Genomic DNA, 20,424 nt, shown 5'->3' with positions numbered 1-20,424 from the left:
ACTCTACAAGTATGTATCAGTCAGCAACATTATGTATTAACTTGATAGTATGGCCATCAGATGACACAGAAGTTCCACTGAATATTTTAAACCATATTAATGCAGTTTGTTAAGGCTCTCTTAACTAAAGCCACGGCTATTTCAATATGGGCATGACTGTCTCTGTATATGTTTGAGGTGACTAACACACAGTCTCAATAGCCTCTTCTACAATCTGCCTCACATCATCAGTAAGTGCATCAGGACCAAAAAAGACAAAATGAGATTATGCTAAAGCCCAAAGTATCACAAACATGACAATCCTCTACTGGATAAACCACAGCATGACTCTACATAATTTGTATGTGACAGAGTTTAATGAAAAAAGCAAAGGACATTGGGGCTCTAAAATCCTCAGGTCCCACACTGGCCAAACCCTCATTTCACTATAGTCTACAGTCACTTTTTTCACACACACACACACACACACACACACACACACTCACACTCTCTCTCTAACCCATATATGTGCAATTAGCTTCTCTCTCACCTCTCCATTAAACTTCACACATTCTTAGACTGCACCAATCTCTGCCACAAATCCTTTCAGAGGCAAGATTTCATACCATCACACTGTTTGATCACCACCATTGAGGAACATATTGATGCTCTTTAAATAGCCAAGGAATTCAGGGCATACCTAACAGCTGTTAATAGATGCATGCCTCTCTAGACACATGCTTCTCCCTCCTCCCATCCCCAGTCTTCTTTGCTCAGCTGTGTGCCTTTCAGAATATTCTGCCTCAATATAAGATAAGAAACTTTTCCTCACTTGTGTGTACAGAAGGAATGCACCAGTAAATGCAGCATTATTAGTGCAGTAAGAACTAGGAGGGGGACAAGAGAAAGAAGGTGAATCATAGTCATAGAATGATAAATTTGAAAGTGACCTTAAATGTAATCAAATCCAAATCCCCCGTAAAATGGGGAAATTGAAACAAAGAGAGAAGAGATAGATAACATTATCATTAAGTAGCAGAACCCCACACTAGAACCCATTTTCCAGACTTCTAATCCAGAGTTTTTCATTAATACAACAAAACACTAAACTGCCTCTAGATTAGTATTCTGAGTGGGTATCTCTCATGAGCCAACTTCAATATTATATATAGTATTTTTCTACAATACTGTTAACATGTTACTTATAGAAGAAACTTCTAAGAATATTAGTTTGGAGACTTCATTGTTTAGTATGGCTGAAGAAAAGTTAACAAGAAGATGTAGGACATGTCATACACATACAAAAGAAAACTGATAAATATATTGTGAGAAAGAACATATTTTATTGCATCCACCTGCCATGAGATATTAAAATAAAAAGGTTCCACATTTTTGAAGTAAATTTTTAAAAATAGTGAGAAGACTAAGAAAACATTCTGCTGCCCTCAGTTGTTGATATACCGTATTTTTTTTGGATCCACCAAATACACTTTCTTATGACTTTTCTCTAAAAGAAGGGAGTTTCTAGCTCCAATTACTTGGATACTCTTACTGTTTACTCTTCCTTTTTATATGCAGTCAGAAGAGATTTCTCTCAGTACTTCAAATAAATAAGACACCCAGCTGAATAAACACTGTACGTTCTGTTAGATGACTTTGGCTTCATAAAGACTATTTGACTTTTTCAAAATGTAAATTATTGAAGGAGACCCATCATATGAAACTGATTGGTGAAAATGCTTCAAGTAGTATGGTATCCTCATGAACCTTATGTATGAAGAACTAAAATAAACTCTTTTTGGAGAAAAAATCTGAGCGTTTTTAGGTAAAATTCAATCTCTGCATTAAACTTGTTCCAAGGTGGTCATTCCATAAAATTAAAAGAGGACTACAGATTTCAAATCACTCTCCAAATTTATTTCTGAAAACAGTCCTTTTAAATACATTTTAGGGTTCTATCTATTCCCCCAAATATCTGTATTCCTTCTACTTTTGTCCTCCTCCAATCACACTTCATGGCACGGTGGTGTCCATAGGATATCAAAAGTTATACCACAGAGTAAAGACTCAGGCAGATTCTTCCAAGCAACAAAGTTAATAAAATCATAAGATTTAAAGCTAGAAAGGCCCTTCATGATCATCTAGTCCCATGTTCTTATTTTATGGATAATGAAACTGAGGACCAGAGAATTTCAGTGCCTTAATAAGCATTGGACAAGGAGCTCACTGTCTGTTGTTTGTTTTTTCTTTTTCCTTTTTTTTTTTTTAAACTACAAACCTAGTTAAGTGTTGACAGGGTCAACACTAGAAATTTGGCACTCAGATGATAAATTACTTTTGGCCATAACAACTCAAGAAGACTGCCAACTGAGGTGTAAGTGTTATAAAATCTGTTCAATTATAGCATCCATACTGATGAAATTGAAGTCCTTATCTGCAAGTCAATTCAAATAAATAAGAAACATTTTGGAAATATTATGCCTATCCTGAAATAAACAAAATTTATGTCACAGAGAAGGAAGAATCTTAGAATGTGGTCAACTTATTTTTAGTTTAAAATAGGTAGTAAATTGTGGACTTCTAAGAAGAGATTTGACCTGGTTACAATTTGAATCGGTAGAAGTACACATTTATCTTGAAAGTATTGAGGGATGTATTATTATGGAAGAAGTGAAGAATTTCTGGCTAAAAGTCTAAAATTCCAACCAAAATTGTATAATATCCCCCTTGAGAAAAGGTTTTAAGTGATACATTGACATGGGCACATTCTATTATAAAAATACATATTTGGACTTTGAAAATATAATCTTAAATTTTTTTAAATTGTTTTTCATATGCTTTCTTATTAAAAGACTAAATCTTATCTCCAGCTATAAGACATGGATCCATAAATACAAACCAACAAAGTAGGTACATTTTATACCTCTAGTAACCAGTGAAAGCAGGGGTATATTAGGGGAGGGAAAACTGAAAGAAGGAACTGCATATAGGGACAGGAAAAAGGCTAAGATATAAATAATGCATTAGAGAAAGATTGGGCAAAATGCCTACTTCAGTATACTGAGAATATAATAAGCTCTCTTATTTTATACTCTAAGAGCATTTTCTTACTAAACTTCACTCCTTTGAATTTCTCTATCATCAAGAAACTTCTTCACCCTGGAAGATCACTTCAGCCCTGGAATTCCTACCCAGTACCCCATCTGCCCCTGGGACCTTCCCTTTGAGGGCCTGGACAGCTCCTTCCAGGATCTCCACTTAACGAGCACACTCAGGCCAGATATCTGATTTCCCACCAGGCTGTGTTGCTCTGGATTTCTCCATTAAGTACTTCTGCTTTCAACTGCATGTTATGTATTGTCTTCCCCATTATAATTTAAGCTCTTTAAGGGAGGGACTGTCGTTCTATTTGCTTATTTTTGTATTCCTAGAACTTAGTACAGTGACTAACACATAGTGTCTGATAAATGCTTATTGAACAACACCCAATAACAATGAGAAATTGAATTTATACAGCGACCTATTATTAATCCTGACATTGCTACTTGGCTAAACCTAAGGAACTTAAAAATCTAATTATAAATTATATCCATTGCTTACAAATCACTTCCCCATAAGAAAACACAAGACGCTTTCAAATCATGATGATCAAGTGTAAGTTGATTTCATTAGATGCAGTGGAACCAATCTGTGAGCTTTCATAGTTCTAAAAACTTTATGTAATCAAGACTGTGTTACATAATTATTGACAACTAAAGTCAGTGCTTGTGAATAAATAATGCTTTCTAGGAACTTTGGGCAGAGAGGTGAAAACATTATATTTGGAGAAGATCTGGCCTCAATACTCTACCACTTGCATGCTGTGTTACCTAGGACAAATTACTTAACTTCTCAGATCTTTAATTCTCTTACCTGTAAAGTAGTGGTGATAATATCTTAACTATCTGACTCACAGGATAGTACTTTGTAAACTTTTAACCATTATGAAAATTATTGTTGTTGCTGTTGTTATCATCATTATTATTATTATTATCATTATTATGTCCTTGACTAAAGTATTCCTCCAGAATCTAACTGTAGTATAGAAATGACCCTGGGCTCTTGAAGGTTCAGTGTATCAATTCATAGAAAACTTTGGCATCTACTACAAGTCTCAAACACCCCCCCCCAAAAAAAAATCCTAAGATCAACTTTTAAAGACAAACTCAGTTGAGAGGAGAACACCCCCAGCCACTGGTATCCAAGAATAGAGGCCTTGGGACAGCAGGAGGCCACACTCAGAGGAAGAAAGGAGGTGACAGATAGCAAGTTGGGGAGGAATTAACCTGGGGTGAATGTTCTACGGTTTTAGTTAATTTTTCTGGCAAACTGGATGCTACATTCAATTTTTTCCTACTCACTGAAAGTATATAAATATCACCAGCATCCTCTAATTTTCATTGCTCTGCAGAAATGCTCTAGTTATTCCAGGACTAGAAGAGACCTTAGACCAAGTTCTTCATTTTATAGATAAGAAACTGCAGCCCAGAGGAAGGGATATGGCATTTCCAAGGTCACAAAATGAGTGAGTAACAAAGCTTGAACTAAAATATCTGATTCTTAATTCCTAGGCCAGTATATTCAAAACCTACATTCAAAATATCTGTTAGTTTTAGTCAAATCAGTCCAGGGATAGATACACAAAATCAATTTTAGAACAATTCATATAGCACTAGAGTTGAGACCTCTCTCTTGTCACTAGGAAAATGTATCCTAAACCTCACAGGGGAAAATTGACTTTTACAGTAAGTGATACAGAAATCAATGTTCATAGAAGAAACATCTCAGCAACATCCGAAAGAGGTAACATAAGCTTCTGACATCTATTTAATAGATCTGGCATCCAATACCTAAATTCTGAGAAGGCCAAAAAATCACTGGAAAGAAGGATGTGCTAAGAGAGGAAGGGACTAGAGAGCAAATGAGATGCTTGAATTTCCAATAAGAAAATAAATAATAAAATATGGCGAGAAAGATCACAATCCAGCCTATCTCAAAAAGAAGTAAGCAATTACAGAAATTCCAAAGGATGAGTAGAATAAAAGAGAAAAAGAGAATTTAAAAAATTTAAATTTCAATATATGTTTCAATGTTCCTTAAAAATGTATACTATACAGTAAGTCCACATGATCTGTCTTCCTACTGGCTGTCAGTGAATACAGAGTAGGACTTTAAGTGAGCCACTCATGCATCTTTAAAACCCAAGGACTATGAAAGCAAATAGCAACATCTGTGAACAAGAAATACATATGTCCGGCTGAGGAGACCCATCAAATGACAAGCATTTATTAAGCACCTACTCTATGTTAAGCACTATGTTAGGTACCTGGGAGAAAAGTACCAAGAATAAAAACCATCCCTACTCTTAAGGAGCTTACATTCTAATGGGGAGGGAACAAGTAAATATATAAATATATACAGCACAAATATAAATTTATACAAGCATAAATATATAAATATATATAGCATAAACACACACAAAGTAGTTAAATGCAATGTAGTATGGGAAGAAGGTGACTAATATTTGTAGGATCAAAAAGGGTTTCATGCAGAATATGGTGCCTGAGTTCTGTCTGGAGGAAATGCATTCCAGGTATGTGGGACAGTCAATAGAAAGACATGCAGATGGGATATGAAGTGTTATTTTTGAAAAATTATACTGTAGAGAAGTAAACCTGTTGGGCAGTAGGGGTTGGGGAAGGAAGCATGGTTTACTAATTAGAGGGAGAATATAAAAATATTATCACTAGAATTCTGACATGCCTCATGATTTGGTATTGATCACAAAAATTCTATGGAGATAAGACACGGAATCCATCACTTTGGTAATGTGGAAAGGGCAGCTGGAAGGCATGAAAACAGGCAAGACTGCTAAAGCCTGACTGCTCTTTCAGTCTGATTTTGAAAATTTTATGTTTCTTCTGTCCAACACACAGAAATTACCCCAATCTCTTCTAACTCTTCTATGAGATATATTGATATACCACATAAAAACAGAACTGCTGATTTTCATTACTGATATCATCTGTTGCATAGTCAGCTTAAGATATTTTAAGAAAAAACTAATTTCTAAAATGTGAATTTAAAAAAAACATTAAGATCTCCATTTTTTAATTATAAAATATAAATCAAAACACAGCAGGTCATTCAAGGGCAAAATTATCCCGTTTTGTCCATTGAAGGTTAACAGAATGACAGTCTCTGCTTTTCTAGTTATAATTTATGACTGCAACAGAATCAGTGTTTTATTCCCATCCATTAAAAAAAAAAGCAGCACATCTGTTAAAACTTGAGTACAATGGTTGGCTTTACACAGCTCCAGGAAATGTAACTCAATAGTCTCCAAACTTCTACAAACCCGAGCCGATTTTAATGTAAAGGGATTTGAAAATTTAGTTCCCTAAAACATCTGCTAAGCTCTCGCTGGCCTAACACGTGCTATTCTTTCTGCTTCTACCCGCCAACAAAAATATTTGGTTGCATGAAATACCAGAGCAAGCATGTGATCATGCTCTGCATCAGCCTTTATATACCACTAACCACCCTCAGAATTAGAGCCCATCGTTTACCAGTACTGAAAGCTTATGAAAAATGCCTGAATTTCACTTCATACTGGGGCTTTCAAAAGTAAGGTATGCACAGCTCCTTAAGGGCAGGGGGTGCCTTTTTTTTCTTTATCTGTAATTATTGCCAGAGCTTACTACAGTGCTAGCACATAGTAGGACCTTAGTAAACATTTATTACATTGAATTAAATATTATTTAAAGATGCTACTGACAACTATGTCATGTCCTGGGGGTTGGGGGATTGAGAAGGAGTGGCCAAACAGCCCTCAGGCTACTTAGCAGAAGCACGGGCTACAAAGCAAGACAGATAGCAAACTTACTGGTGCCTGTCCAGCGCGTGCAGCATCTGGAGTACCTGGTTCAGTTCTGAGTATGACATTTTTGGAAGGACACTGATAAGATATAAGGAATCTAGAGGAGCATGACTAGAATGATGAGAGCCCTCACAATTATATTAGGTGGGTCTCCATTGAAGGAAATCCAGATGTTTAAACTGAAGAAAAGAATACTAAGATTGTTGCCTTAAAGTATCTAAAAGGCAATGATCACATGAAAAAGGGATTAGACTCATTCTGCCTGGTCGCAGAGGATAGAATTAAGAGTAAGGTAAAAGTTATGCAGATAGGAGGCAACTAGGTGGCTCAATGGATAGAGCTCTAGGCCTGGAGTCAGGAAGACCTGAATTCAAATCTAGCCTCAGACACTTACTAGCTTTGTGACTGTGCAAATGTCACTTAACTTCTGTTTTTCTTAATCCAACAGAGAAGGAAATGGCAAACCATGCTAGTATCTTTGTCAAGAAAACTCCCTGGACAGTATGGTACACAGGGTCACAAAGAATTGGACGTGGCTGAATGAGTAAACAACAACAAAAGTTATGGGTTCGGTATAAGGAAGGACTTCCAAACGTTTAGAACCATATCAAACTATAATGAACTACCTTAGGAAGAAATGAGTTTCCTCTTAATAAAGTTATTCAAGCAGAGGCTTCTTAAAATGTCAGAATATTGTAGAAGAAAATCTGTGCTTTTGATAGCATTTGGGATATAATGACCTCTGAGTTCTTTTCTATAGTCAAAATGCAAATCACTTCTGTATAATTTTCTAAACAAAATAATGTTAAAAGGCAGTTGAAGACTTCTTCTGCTTCTGGGAGCCAAGATGGTGGAGTAAGAAGTAAGTTACTCTCACCCTCCCTTACTGACCTCTGAAAGGCCAGAAAATACTGCCCTAGGAAAAACCCTCAGAATGGCTGAGCCAGCAGAAAGACAGGGTGCAGCAGTCTTGCAACCCAGGAAGCTTGGGGGATTAATGGGAAGGGCCCCCCTTGCTTTGGGGGCAACCTGGCGGAAAGCCCCACCTCAGCATACCAGGGGGACATCCTTAGCCCCAGTGTAGCGGAGCAGGCAAGCCCTAACACCAGGACCCCCTGAGTACCTCAGTACAGGCAGGGGAATCAGTAGACACCAGCTGAGAAAACCACCACGTGTGAAGTTGTCCTCCAGCAGCCAAATCTCCTGGTGCCTCAGCACAATTCCAGGAAGTTCAACTCCAGGAGGCAAAGCTCCAGGCTGACAGACTTCCTCCAGCAGCCAAAAAAAAAAAAGGAGCGCAAGGCTCGGGTGAGCAGGAGTCAAAGAAAGAAGTGCAAGGCGTGAGTGAGCAGGAATACCCCAGGCACCAGACAGCCCACCCCCACCCCGAGAGCTCCAGGGTTGCTGACCCCAGCCCACACCAGGTAAGCTGCCAGAGCCCTATAGCCTACAACTGCCAGCATCTGAGGCCCCAGCACACAAAGCCAGTGACCAGGTCCGGAGCCCCCCAGCACAAGAAGCTTGGGTCAATGCTCCCTGCTCTCCAGCAGGAGAGCTCAACTTTTATTAAAAGTCAGGAAATAGGCAAATGCCATGAGCATAAAAGCAGAAATGGACAATGACCATAGCTTCTTATAACAGAGACAGGAAAGATCAAGGCATAAATTCAGAAAAGGACCACATTGTCAATATACCCACATCTAAAACCTCAAAGGGGAATATAAGCTGGTCTCCAGCCCAAAAAGCCTTCTTAGAAGAGCTCAATAAGGATTTTGAAAGTCAAATAAGAGAGCAAGAAGAAAAGTTGGGAAAAGAAATGAGAGGTATGCAAGAGAGAGTCAATAGCTTGGAAAAGGAAGGACAAAAATTAACTGCAGAAAACCAAGTCCCTAAAAAATACAATTGGCCAAATGGAAAAAAAAAAATACCCTGAAGAAAATAACTCCTTAAAAAGTAGAATTGGCCAAATGGAAAAGGAGGCACAAAAATTCACCGAGGAGAACTCCTTAAAAATTAAAATGGGCCGAATGGGAAAAGAGGTACAAAATCTAAAAGAAGAAAACAATTTGTTAAACATTAGAATTGGGCAAGTAGAAGCTAATGATTCTATGAGAGATCAAGAAACAGTCAAACAGAAACAAAAGAATGAAAAAAACAGAAAACATAAAATGCCTCACTGGCAAAACCACTGACCTGGAAAACAGATCCAGGAGATACAATTTAAAAATTATTGGTTTACCTAAAAACCATGATGCAAAAAAAGAGCCTGGATAGCATCTTTCAGGAAATCATCAAGAAAAACTGCCCTGAGGTCCTAGAACCAAAGGGTAAAATAGTCATCGAATGAATCTATTGATTACCTCCTGAAAGAGATCCCAAATTGAAAATGCCAATGAATATTGTAACCAAATTGCAAAATTACCAGGTCAAAGAAAAATACTGCAAAACAGCCAGAAAGAAATAATTTAAATATCATGGAACTACAGTAAGGATTATGCAGCACCTTGAAGCTTCTACATTAAATGAGCAGAGGACATGGAGTATGATATTCCATAAGGCAAAGGGGCTTGGATTACAACCAAGGATCAACTACCCAGCGAAACTGAGCAAAATCTTTCAGGGGAGGAAATGGACATTCAACAAAATAAGGAACTTCCAAACCAAATAACAATGTCCATATTATACTATTTTTAATCAAAAGGAAGAAAATTCAACAAATATTTAAATATTGACTCCAGCAATGTATCTGCTGGAGTCATCATGTTCACTAATAACAAGTGCAGGAGGTCAACCAAAATACTGATTAGTCAGTAGGGGTCGCTACATTTAGAACTAATTCATACAAGTTTCTTATTAGTGATTATTATACTGCAGGAGGCCACAATGGAAAAAGTAATTAATTTCAAAGTGATAATGCATTTACAGCAACAATTAGAAATATATAACTGTAAAAGAGCAACATTTAAAAGACAGATTACATTTAATAAAGTTGCACGAGAACATCCAATTGTAAAATTACTGATCTGCAACAATACTCCTTAAAGAGGCACTTAAAATAGCCTGACTCCATGAAGGGTGACCTAATTACTGTAACTAAAATCACCCTCGTCACAGCAAGTCACAGCAAATTAAAAAAAAGGTTGATATTAGAATACTGCTGTTTAATACTTAAGAGAGGGAGCTGAGCCTGATAACCGGAGGCGAGGTTCCCAAGCACAGGATTCTATCCTGTTTAGCATTCCCTTGACCTTAGGAATGGAATGGAAGGAGTGTGGCAGCACTCATGTCAAGGGAAAGTGAATCCAAGGCTACAGTTTGTGCTGGGCCACAGATCATTACCTAATGCCAATCCACCCTTTTGGGCTGCTGGCATTGCTGTTAGGTCTGTCACTCATCACAAGTGAAGGAACTGTATTTATGAGTAGGAATTCTACCTTTTATTAAAAACGTGAAATGGCATAAACTTAAAGAAAGAGAACCCAAACACAAGCACACAATGAAAAGGGGCTATGTAGTGATGGTAAAAACATGACACAAACATTTGGTATCCTATTTCTTATAACAAAATGATGGAAAATGTTGAACATTACCTTTGCAGCCAAATATTAAAATATTCACTTCTAAATATATCTCAAAGAGAAAAAAAAAAAGAAACACTCTGTTATCATTACAGTACACTCCAAAAATACGACAATCAAAATATTTACAAAAGTAGGAGGAAAACAGATTATGATTAGATGGTTTTTTTCCTTTTCCTTTGTATCTACAGTGCCTAGCAGAGTAGTACCTGACACATACTAGGTGCTTTCTGAATGGAAGAAAGAATGAATGGGCACAGACTACCCCCTGAATAGTCTTACGATGCTGATGAAACCATACAATCTATTTAAGTAGTGTTCATTCATTCCTATGCCCCCACTGCTAATGAAGCAAATGCTTCTCTCATTTAAATATGGATTGTTCGTTCTAAAGCTTCATTATCCAGAAATTCTCAAAACAACATATTTGTCTGCTGCTTCCCAAATTTTAGTTAATGTGTTGGACAGAGAGTTTTTGTGTTTGTTTGTTTTGTTTGTTTTGTCTGCTGTTGGTTTTTTGATGTTTATTCATTTTTTTTTTTACTGCTTCTATCCCCTTATTATACCTTTAGTAAAAGATCACTTAAAAATTGAGGCTTAAATGTGGTTGGCAACGCTATTTATTCTATTATCAGACTATTCTAGTGAATATATTGAAGAAGCAGGGTTTTTTAAGGGCTGGTAAAGGATTTATCAACTTTCTTACTCCTCTCCCAATGTTACCTCACCAATTTAATCTATGCACCTTTGCAACAATTATGTTATTCAGGATATAAAATGCTATTATAGTTAAGATATTATAAGAAAGTTGCTCCAGCATATGATTACTATGTAGGAAGATGATAGCAGAGGGAATTTTAACATACGTTTTTATCATTTACCCCAAACATGCAATAGCAACATATTATACAGAACAACTGAAATATATTATGATACTAAGAATAGAGTGTTCTACCTATGTTTAAATGCTGGCAATCAAAATCAACAAAGATGATTTTTAAAATCCCTTCCTTGATTATGGTAACCCTCAAACTTCATTCATGTGAAAATTACAATATTTAGGCTACCTCTGCCATTTTTTAGAACTTAAAACAGCCTAGAAAATGAGACTTAAAAAATAACTGGCCATATCTGTATATCTTTTAATTCTGCTAAGCATACACAAGATATATTGTCCATAAATCCAGCTTTTAAAAAAGGAGGATTCACCTCATAGCAAGACAGTGTATGTGCCAAGAAAACAGTAACATGCAATGATTTTCTTTCTATTACTAATAAGAGGAAAAATGGTCAGGAAAAATTACTCAAGGTACATTTAGTTGTGAAACTCACAAAAGAGTCAGTTCCACCAGTTGATAAAAACATGTGCTCTGTGCAATTATAAACAAATACCTGAATGTTACATATTTCTCTAGGAATGCAAAACATCTCAATAAAATGTTAAAGGGAAAAATGTCTGTATTACTCTATTGTCAATTATCTGCAACAATCTATGTACAACCTATCTGTGAATATTGCTGAACACGTACTATTCAGTCAAACGATTCATGTATGGCACGCCTATTAAGCAAAATACCTTTCTGGCCAATGAAGAATTCTCTAGGAAAGGTTTATGCCCCTTAAAAGAAGAATTTAGAAAAGCAAATATTTTGAGATTTTGACAGTCAAAGAAAGTCTATGCCTTTTATCTCAACACAAAACACAAAGTTATCAAGTGTCCTGTGCATCAAATCAGATTTGTAGCATGTTTGAGTAAGCTATATATCAATTAAAGAGGAATATTATATAATTTCCATCAAAATGTCCAGCTATACTTCTCCCAAATTTAAAGCCCATATATTGCAAGCCAACATTTTAACAAGGCCTTAGAATGATAGGTTTAAAATGAAATATATCTAAATATGTTCCCAGATCCTATCATATTGCAGTCATATACCTGACAGTTTGATTACTATTAAAGTTATGCTTATCATTAAGAGATGCAAAAGGTCAATGAAAATACACCCATCAGGATTTCTCTTGCTTCACAGACCATGATGTTAAAACTGATGATGTATGGCACTACACAAATTGGTCACTTACCATGGATTTGGTGAAAGGCCGGGCCAAGGTAAAGAGCAGGGTATACACCCACCAGTTGTGATGAATGGATGAGTACATCATATTTCCAGGATGCACAGCATTAGACGTGACTCCATGGGGAGACAAGCGGCAGTGAAGCTCATTAGAGAATAGTATATTGCAGAGCTTGGAACGGTTGTATGCCAGCATGGCCCAGTACTCTTCCTTAGATGGAGAAAGCAGGCTCAAATCAAGTTTGCCTGAGGAATCATTAATATCAGTAAACCTAAAAAACAGGAAAGATAACTTAAACAACAAACAAGACTGACTTCCTTATGATTTTATTTTGATAGAAGCAGCATAGGCTATTTAAAACACGTGTTAAAATACATGTATGGACTAGTCAACTACAAAAGTCAAAGTGATACGTATGTTCCCAGTCTCAATCATGAGATCAGATGGTTGTATTTAATTCTTTTGGGGAAATGTACTTTAAGGGAAGGGAACTTTTTTTTTTAAAGAAAAGCCTTATTGTGTCTGAAAACATATCATAAAAATTAAAATGAAATAAAAATTATTCAGATGGATGGAAAAGTATCATGGTGTAACAGGAAGAGCTAAAAGATTACACCAAACCATGATATGGGAAGAAGTTAGAGACAAAACCAAGGGTCTGCTGGTAGAAGCTCAGCCTGGCTTGGGGAAGGTGGTGGCGAGGGAGACACTGCTGAATTTTCATTATGAGCATTTATATTTTAGAAATTAGCAAACACTAAAGGACTTGATTTATTGTATAGTTGATTGTCTAGAATTAAGAAAATCAATGAGAAAATGTTAATAATACCAATTAAATTTAAAAGTGTGTTGTGAATTTTCAGATAGTTGGTTGTTAAATATTTACTAGCACACTCCTGCAAAAGACATAGGCTGTAGTCCTAATTTTTTCATTTACCAGCTACTCTATTAAGAGCAAATCAATTCATCTCTCTGAGGTTCATTTGCCTCCTCTTAAAAATGAAATAGCACTACTAGCCATGCCTTCTTTTCAGAGAAACTAGGATTTAGAGCCAGAAGAGACCTTAAAGATCATCAGATGATGAGGCCCAAAAACAGAGGCCTAGAAAAATTACATGATTAGCCCAAGGTCCCAAAGACAGAAAGTATCAGTCTAGATTCAAACTTGGGTCCTCCAACTTTGAACCTGGGATTCTTTCCACAGCATTATACAATAAGCTCACAGAATTGTGAGATAAACTTTGTAAATTGTAATGTTGTGAAGGGATTGGAACCATTATTACTCTATGATAAAAAAAAAGCCCAAACCTGAATCTCCCCTAAAATAATTTAAACGAAAAACCCAACCCAATCACATCCAAAGATCTGACAGATTCCTCATAACTGATCATTTGTATATATAACCATCTTTAATATGTCAAGGGGAATTTTTTTTCAAACAACGAACAAGAAGTTCAAGGATAATTAAATTAAATGAAAAAGAATATTAAATGAGTGCAGTTTTGGAAGGAGAAAGATATCACATTCCCAACCTTTGACTGGGTTACTTTGGATTATTTTATCCAGGACTACAGCACTGTATATTTTAGTTTGAGCATCCAAGTAAATAGAGATGAGTCTTGCTGCCTTGTAGACTCTTTTGGAGATTAAAAATTAATGATTATAAAGGGGTTAGACCCTTGGTAACTTGCCATCAATAGTCTTATGCATTTAAAAGATAAATGTAAACAAAGCCCAAATGAGTTCTGGCAGAGTATAATGTTCTTAAGTACCCCCATGGCAGGATGGGACACAAATCAAAGTAACTAGTTGATGTTTTATAATTGGGTCTGACAGAGTCATTAAACACCAGCTGTTTGTTTCTTTTCTCCATCCCCCCCTTTTAATAACAACAAAGTACAGAAGGTCTTAAAGAAATTTACACTAACAAAAGGAATTTCTGGGATGGTCTAGGCTCTGTTAAGTAAGAGCTCCTTCCAATTTGGCTTCATAAAATTAAATTTGCCTTTGCATAGCACAGTAAGAACATTTTCACTTTATGCCCAAGTGTTTTATAGAGCATTGTTCCTGAAATCCAAAACAAAAGATAAAATGAATATGATAAAATATTATTTTCCTGGGACACAGGCATTTTTGGAGATGAAGATGCCAAATTATGGCAGATGAAGAGTAAGTTTATTTGAAGATCAAAACAAGCATTTTATAGAACCCAGTTCAAGAAATCTCCTATGCTATGAAATAACCTGGCAGCCACAGTAAGTGATTCAACCAAAGTCACAAAGTTAGTGGCAAGAACTAGGGATCAAAACTAGATTTCTATAGTGCTAGTAAAGGGTTCTGAGACTATAACAAATAATGTTTTGCAGTCTTCCAACTTAACTATTGGCTTTGCATTAAGGGGTTAATGCTAAGGCGATCCAAACACAAAATTGCAAAATCAACCATTATTTTATAAGTCTCCAAGTTCTCCACAGGGCAATGCATTTCCTAATCTCTTCTGACTTCAGACAAATTTCATTACTTTGCACTCTAAGCACAACTTAAACCCTTCACTTTATTGGGTAAATAGGACAGTGATATGTAAATTCTGTGAAGATGATAAAAACCCTTCCTGCTCCCTGATATGGAAATAAAAGTTAAATGCCATAACAAAACATGATTCACCCGATCTAGGCCTCGTCCAATTGATCCTAAGCTGAAGGTAATAGAAGTACAAGCTGACAAATGCCTCTCTAGCTATCAGTATGCTCAAGTTCATTCCTCTTATCTTATGAGCAGTTCTCTTATTTATGACCTACTGATCTCTTACTACTGTAACTTTGGGTAAGTCACTTATACTCTTAACCATTTCCTCAACTAAAAAACAGATATCACTGGACTAGATGATGTCTTTCCAGCTCCATATACTATGACCCTTTACCTTCAAATATCAATATGTATGACAACCTTCAAATAAGGTGTAATGTGGTATAGTGGAAAATATTCCAAACTTAGGATCAAGAGACTGGCTTCATGGCCTCTGATATTTGCTCTTGTATGATTACAGATTCTCCATCATGGAAAATCATTTCAGCCCTAGAATCTAGCCCTCAGAAGTACACCTCTCTCTGATTGGATAGACGCTGCCAAGACTTCCACTGAAGGAGGTGCCTAGTTCTGACATGTCCTAATTCCTCTAGAGGCTGCTGCACTCCAGGATTTTCTCTACTATGCCGCTCATGTAGAATACTCCCACCCCTTTCTGCTTCCTGTTAGAATTTAAGCTGGAGTAGGATGAAAAAAAGGAGGAGAAGAAGCTTTTCCATGTCTGCAAGATAAATCAGGCTTCTCCAAAAACAGTATGGTTAACTTTGATGGAGCAACTAAGCAAGAACTTTATGGTATCTGCATCTCTTGACCTGATTTTAAAAAATGCCTATCGAATTTCAATAATTCTAGCCTGTAACCCAGAGGGTCAGGCAAAGGCCTCTGATTCTTGAGTAACTGTTTAAATCTGATTTTAGACAAGATACTATCTTATTTCGATTTGTCTTATGTACAACATTCCTTTTGTCATCATAGCCTTCTAAGCACCAGAATAAATAACTGGGTTGGATCCCAGGTGAACAAAAGCAAGTCTATTCAAGTGACAGTGCTAAATTTGTCTCCAAATTCTGTGTGTGTGTGTGTGTGTGTGTGTGTGCGCGCGCGCGTGCGTGTGTGTGTTTCTTAACACAGCTGCAGCTAGCTGTCACGCGAATTTTCAGCCAGGGCTATTTTCTATTCTATTTTGTTATCTAAAAATTTTTCACAAGGAAGTAAGCTTCTCATTGAAATACAAAGTCCTTAAGATATTCAGAAACTCAATTCATTGCACTGATTCCTGAGAAGTCACTAAAATATAGTGAACAACTTGGGAAGGCTAATAAATATTTTGCCTTGGGGCAATCGAGTATAATATTTTCTGCAAACATAGGACTTTATTTTTCCCCTAACAGGGGGTCTTGACTCCAACGAAGAGATTCAGCCAAGGTTTATATAGGTAATTAGATATCAACACTTCCATTTTACAACATGGTTTAAGGCTCTGAGTCTTAAGTCCTTGAATAAGTACTTTCACAGAATCAGATTCAGTGTATGTACTTGTTCTTGATAGCTGGAGAAGTGGGGAGAGGGAAGGGGAGGGGAAAGGAGGAGAAAGGGAGAGAAAGAAAGGGAGAGAGAGACAGAGACAGAGAGAGACAGAGAGAGAGAAAGAGAGAGAGAGAGAGAGAGAGAGAATTTAATAGATTAACTTTTTTTTTTCCAAAGGGAATGAATATTTAGCCTAATGACCTTAACTGAGCAATTGTCAAAATATTACTCAAAATGATGCTACTGAAGACTTTGTCCTAGGAACAATGTCACAAATGCTATAAATGGACAATCAGCTAAGCACAGTTGCAACCAAGTTTGTGATATCATGATGGCATTTAATTATAATGCCTCACAAAAAGCTCTGGCCTAAGAATCATAAGTTGAAGTTTTAGCTTGGTACTTTAGCTGTAAACACTCTAGGACTATGACAAGTGACCACAACATTCTGAGCTTCAGATCCTCCATCCTTAAAATGAGGGTAAGAATACTAACACTTCCTAACTTACAAGTAAAACCCCAAAGCATTGCAGAGATGTAAACTCCTGAGATTATATTATAATAATGACATCATTACCAAAGGCCATGGATCAGGGCAATGCTAAGCACACTGGTATACAGGAATAGGGGAAAACAGAAATCAAAAAAGTTAATTAATATCAATTATTTTATGGAGGTGCTTCTGGCCACATATTCCTTCTACAAATACTAGCTGAGCTAATTTGTAAACCAAGGATAATTCTCCAAGTTACTCAGCTGTAAGAAATTAAGATTTGGATCTCTAAGGTAGGAAAGAAAGAGATATGTTAGAGTTAAGAAAAGAACAAAGATGTGTGAAATACCATTTGAGATACAAATTTACAAAGGGAAGCAAGGAGCTGACAATTCAACATAATCTCCCATTAAATAACAGCTCATTTAAACATATCCCATTGTGCCCTCCACATCTGGCAAGTGATTGGAGTTGGCAGATTTATTTCCAGAGCTATCTGGCCTGCCCCACAGTAGCCTCCCTCATTTTGGAGCAAGGCTATTCTACTTTCTCTAACAAACCTGGTGTGATTCACAAAGATAAGGATGTACAGATTTTGTTACCACCTAATTATTAGATGTTTCATGTCTTTTAACACGAGGGAGGATTATTACCAGCATTTTCTCCCACTTCTTTCATTTCAGCCGTCATAAATTTTAAATGGCAAAAGTAAATCTAGCTGCAATGTGTCATTTATACCCTAAGCCCCTGTGTTTGGAAGTGATAAAGGTTTCAGTCTAACCCTTGGCTGGTCTCTCTCTTCCAAGTCCCAAGGGTTACATTTTATGGAAACATGATTAAAAAAATAAGCTCCATTCTGGGTCACTAAAACATTTCAGGACTTAAGAAAGAAGGAGGTGGGGGGTGGAGAGAGAGAACTGGAACAATTTTTCCTCCAGTTGCTCTACTGAAGGTAAAAGCTCTTAGCCACTGGGAAAATGTGAAACAGAACTTTCCCAAATATTTATTAAATTGAACTTCACCTGTTAACTCTTTTGTCAGTATGAATGACTTTAGACAAATAGAGGGGTTTATGCAATCCAAGAAACAAACATGTTGAAATAATGATGAAATTTTCAAGCGCCTTTTTTAGTTCACTGTATATTCTCCTAATGGTAATAGGAAAGAAATGCCATCTGATGTTTTAATTGAAATTTTAACCAAAAGAGGCATGGCCAGATTTCTAAAATGTTCTAACTACAGTACTTCCCTTTCTACAATTACACAGCTAATGTCTGCATTGAATTCCCTAATTTCTCATTATAAAACAATTGGATTTCATCTAGCAGTATTTAATTGCATTGTTTCTCCTGCTAGAATAACTGCACATTCTTCTTGGTAGGATGTTGAAGTTGTTGAATGACAAATCAATAAAGGTCATGCCATTCAGATTTAGTCAATTATTATTCCATCTCTAAACAAAATCAATGAGGGACCTGAAATGTAGCAAAAAAAAAAACCCAAACAAACAAAAAAATCTGAATTCCTACAAACACTGGCCAAGGCAAAATGGGAAGAAAAAAAATTGAAATGTCAACTGAAGATCAATAAATTAAGGTCCACTAAAAATTGTATCTAATGCCTCATCTCATCATTGTGCAAAAGTGAACCTGGGTCCTAGAGGTGATTCCCATGTAGCAGAAGACATGACAGGCCCAACTACGCTGGAAATGCATGTATCTAATAAGTCATGCACGATTTCAATCAGCATCAAGGGAGAATAGTCAGAACAAAAATTTAAGGCTCTGGTTGAAGCAAGGAAGTTGAAGAACATCTGGGCATCCGCACATGCTTTTCACAGCTAAGGAAAACTCTACTGTGTGGAACAAAAAGTACACAGTGTTTGTCAATTCAAATAGGGGTGAAAGTGAACAAAGGACTAAACAAAACCTACCTATGAGATTCTGAAGAGACAACAACGACGCGAGCTGGGGCCGAGCGACACAACACGTCCTGAAGGAGCTGGACAAGGTAAAAATGTCCCAGGTGATTCACCTGGAAGGTGGTCTCGAGATGGTCTTTTGTGAGGCTCCAGGGCAGGGCATAGACAGCAGCATTGCAGACCAACACATGCAGAAACCTGAAAGATAAGAGTATTGACACTGCTGATGTTGGGAGTGTGGAGAAGAGGTACACCTGAGTATTTGTCTTTGAATTGGTTAAATGGATCATTTATTTTGTAACTACCATTATCTCTTATAGCTATAGAAAGGGGGTGAATTCTTAAGCACCAGATCACACAAAGAAGTGGTGCCAAGAATGATGGCACTTACAAAAGACAATGATAGATACTGGACCTGTGATTTCAATGTTTAGAGAACTTCCTCTACCAATTTCTCCCTCTCTTTCCCTCTTCCTCCCTCTCTCCCTCCCTCTTTCCCTCTCCCTCTCTTTCTCTCTCCCTCTCCCTCCCCCGCCTGACCCCCCTTCCCTCTCCCCCTCCCTCCCCTCCCTCTCTCCCTCTCCTTCCCTCCCCCTTCCCCTCCCTCTCTTTCTCTCCCCCTCCCCCCTGCCTCTCTCTCTCTCTCTCTCTCTCTCTCTCTCTCTCTCTCTCTCTCTCTCTCTCTCTCTCTCTCTCTCTCTCTCTGTCTCTCTGTCTCTCTCTCTCTCCTTTGATTAAAGTGATCTCCGGGGAAGGAAGGGAAGAAAGATGCATTGGAAAATGTAGGTGATAGAAAAAAAAGATATCAACAAGATTTAATTTTAAAATGATTACAATTTTACTGAAAATCATATGCAGGGAGAAGGAGTCTCTGAATCAAAAGCTACCTCAGCAGCCATTTAGTTTAACTCACAACTAAAGCAAGAATTTCATGAAATTACAGACTCTCAGGGATGAAGACGACTTCAGAGGCCATCTAGTTCATCCCTTATTTGAAGAAGAACCTTTTCTACGTCCTAATAGATAAGTTACATGGTTTAAAGACCTCATGTGGTACACTTTCAAATAAGGAGAAGGTGTCTTGTCCTCTAGGGATTTATTTTTAAAGATTAGGTTAAAATCTACATTAACATAGTAAAGCATTCTAGAATTTAGGTAATATGTGCAAAAAAAAAGTGAAACAGATATTTAGATGTTTCCTATGTAATTAACGGATAGTCTTCTCATTCTTTCCTTTGTTACAGTATTTGTTTTTATGGAAACTTCTTATACATCTGTTGAAATACTATGTCTTTTCCGGGCACCAAAGATTCAAACTTTCAGATGTTTAAAGGGAATAAAAAAG

The 20,424-nt window shown here is 36.9% G+C and overlaps 1 protein-coding gene across 4 annotated transcripts in view; it reads right to left on the bottom strand.

The window, feature by feature from the left end:
* The window catches only part of WWOX (WW domain containing oxidoreductase), a 1,215,541-nt gene that overhangs the window by 778,400 nt on the left and 416,717 nt on the right, over positions 1–20,424 (bottom strand). For 3 of the 4 annotated variants that reach the window (XM_078149467.1, XM_020964860.2, XM_020964866.2), the window contains exons 7-8: positions 19,092–19,277; positions 12,559–12,823 (exon numbers count right to left, since the gene is read on the bottom strand). In XM_078149467.1, the coding sequence (XP_078005593.1) occupies positions 12,559–12,823; positions 19,092–19,277 (451 nt within the window). Of the gene's footprint in view, positions 1–10,488; positions 10,529–12,558; positions 12,824–19,091; positions 19,278–20,424 lie in introns of all 4 variants that reach the window. The other variant, XM_078149468.1, reaches the window with a different exon arrangement.

This window comes from Phascolarctos cinereus, unplaced genomic scaffold, assembly GCF_003287225.1.
Source record: "Phascolarctos cinereus isolate Bilbo 61053 unplaced genomic scaffold, phaCin_HiC Scaffold_2;HRSCAF=192, whole genome shotgun sequence".
Classification (NCBI taxonomy): domain Eukaryota; kingdom Metazoa; phylum Chordata; class Mammalia; order Diprotodontia; family Phascolarctidae; genus Phascolarctos; species Phascolarctos cinereus.
Note: the sequence above shows the minus strand (reverse complement) of the source record. Positions and strands in the feature narration are given on the sequence as shown.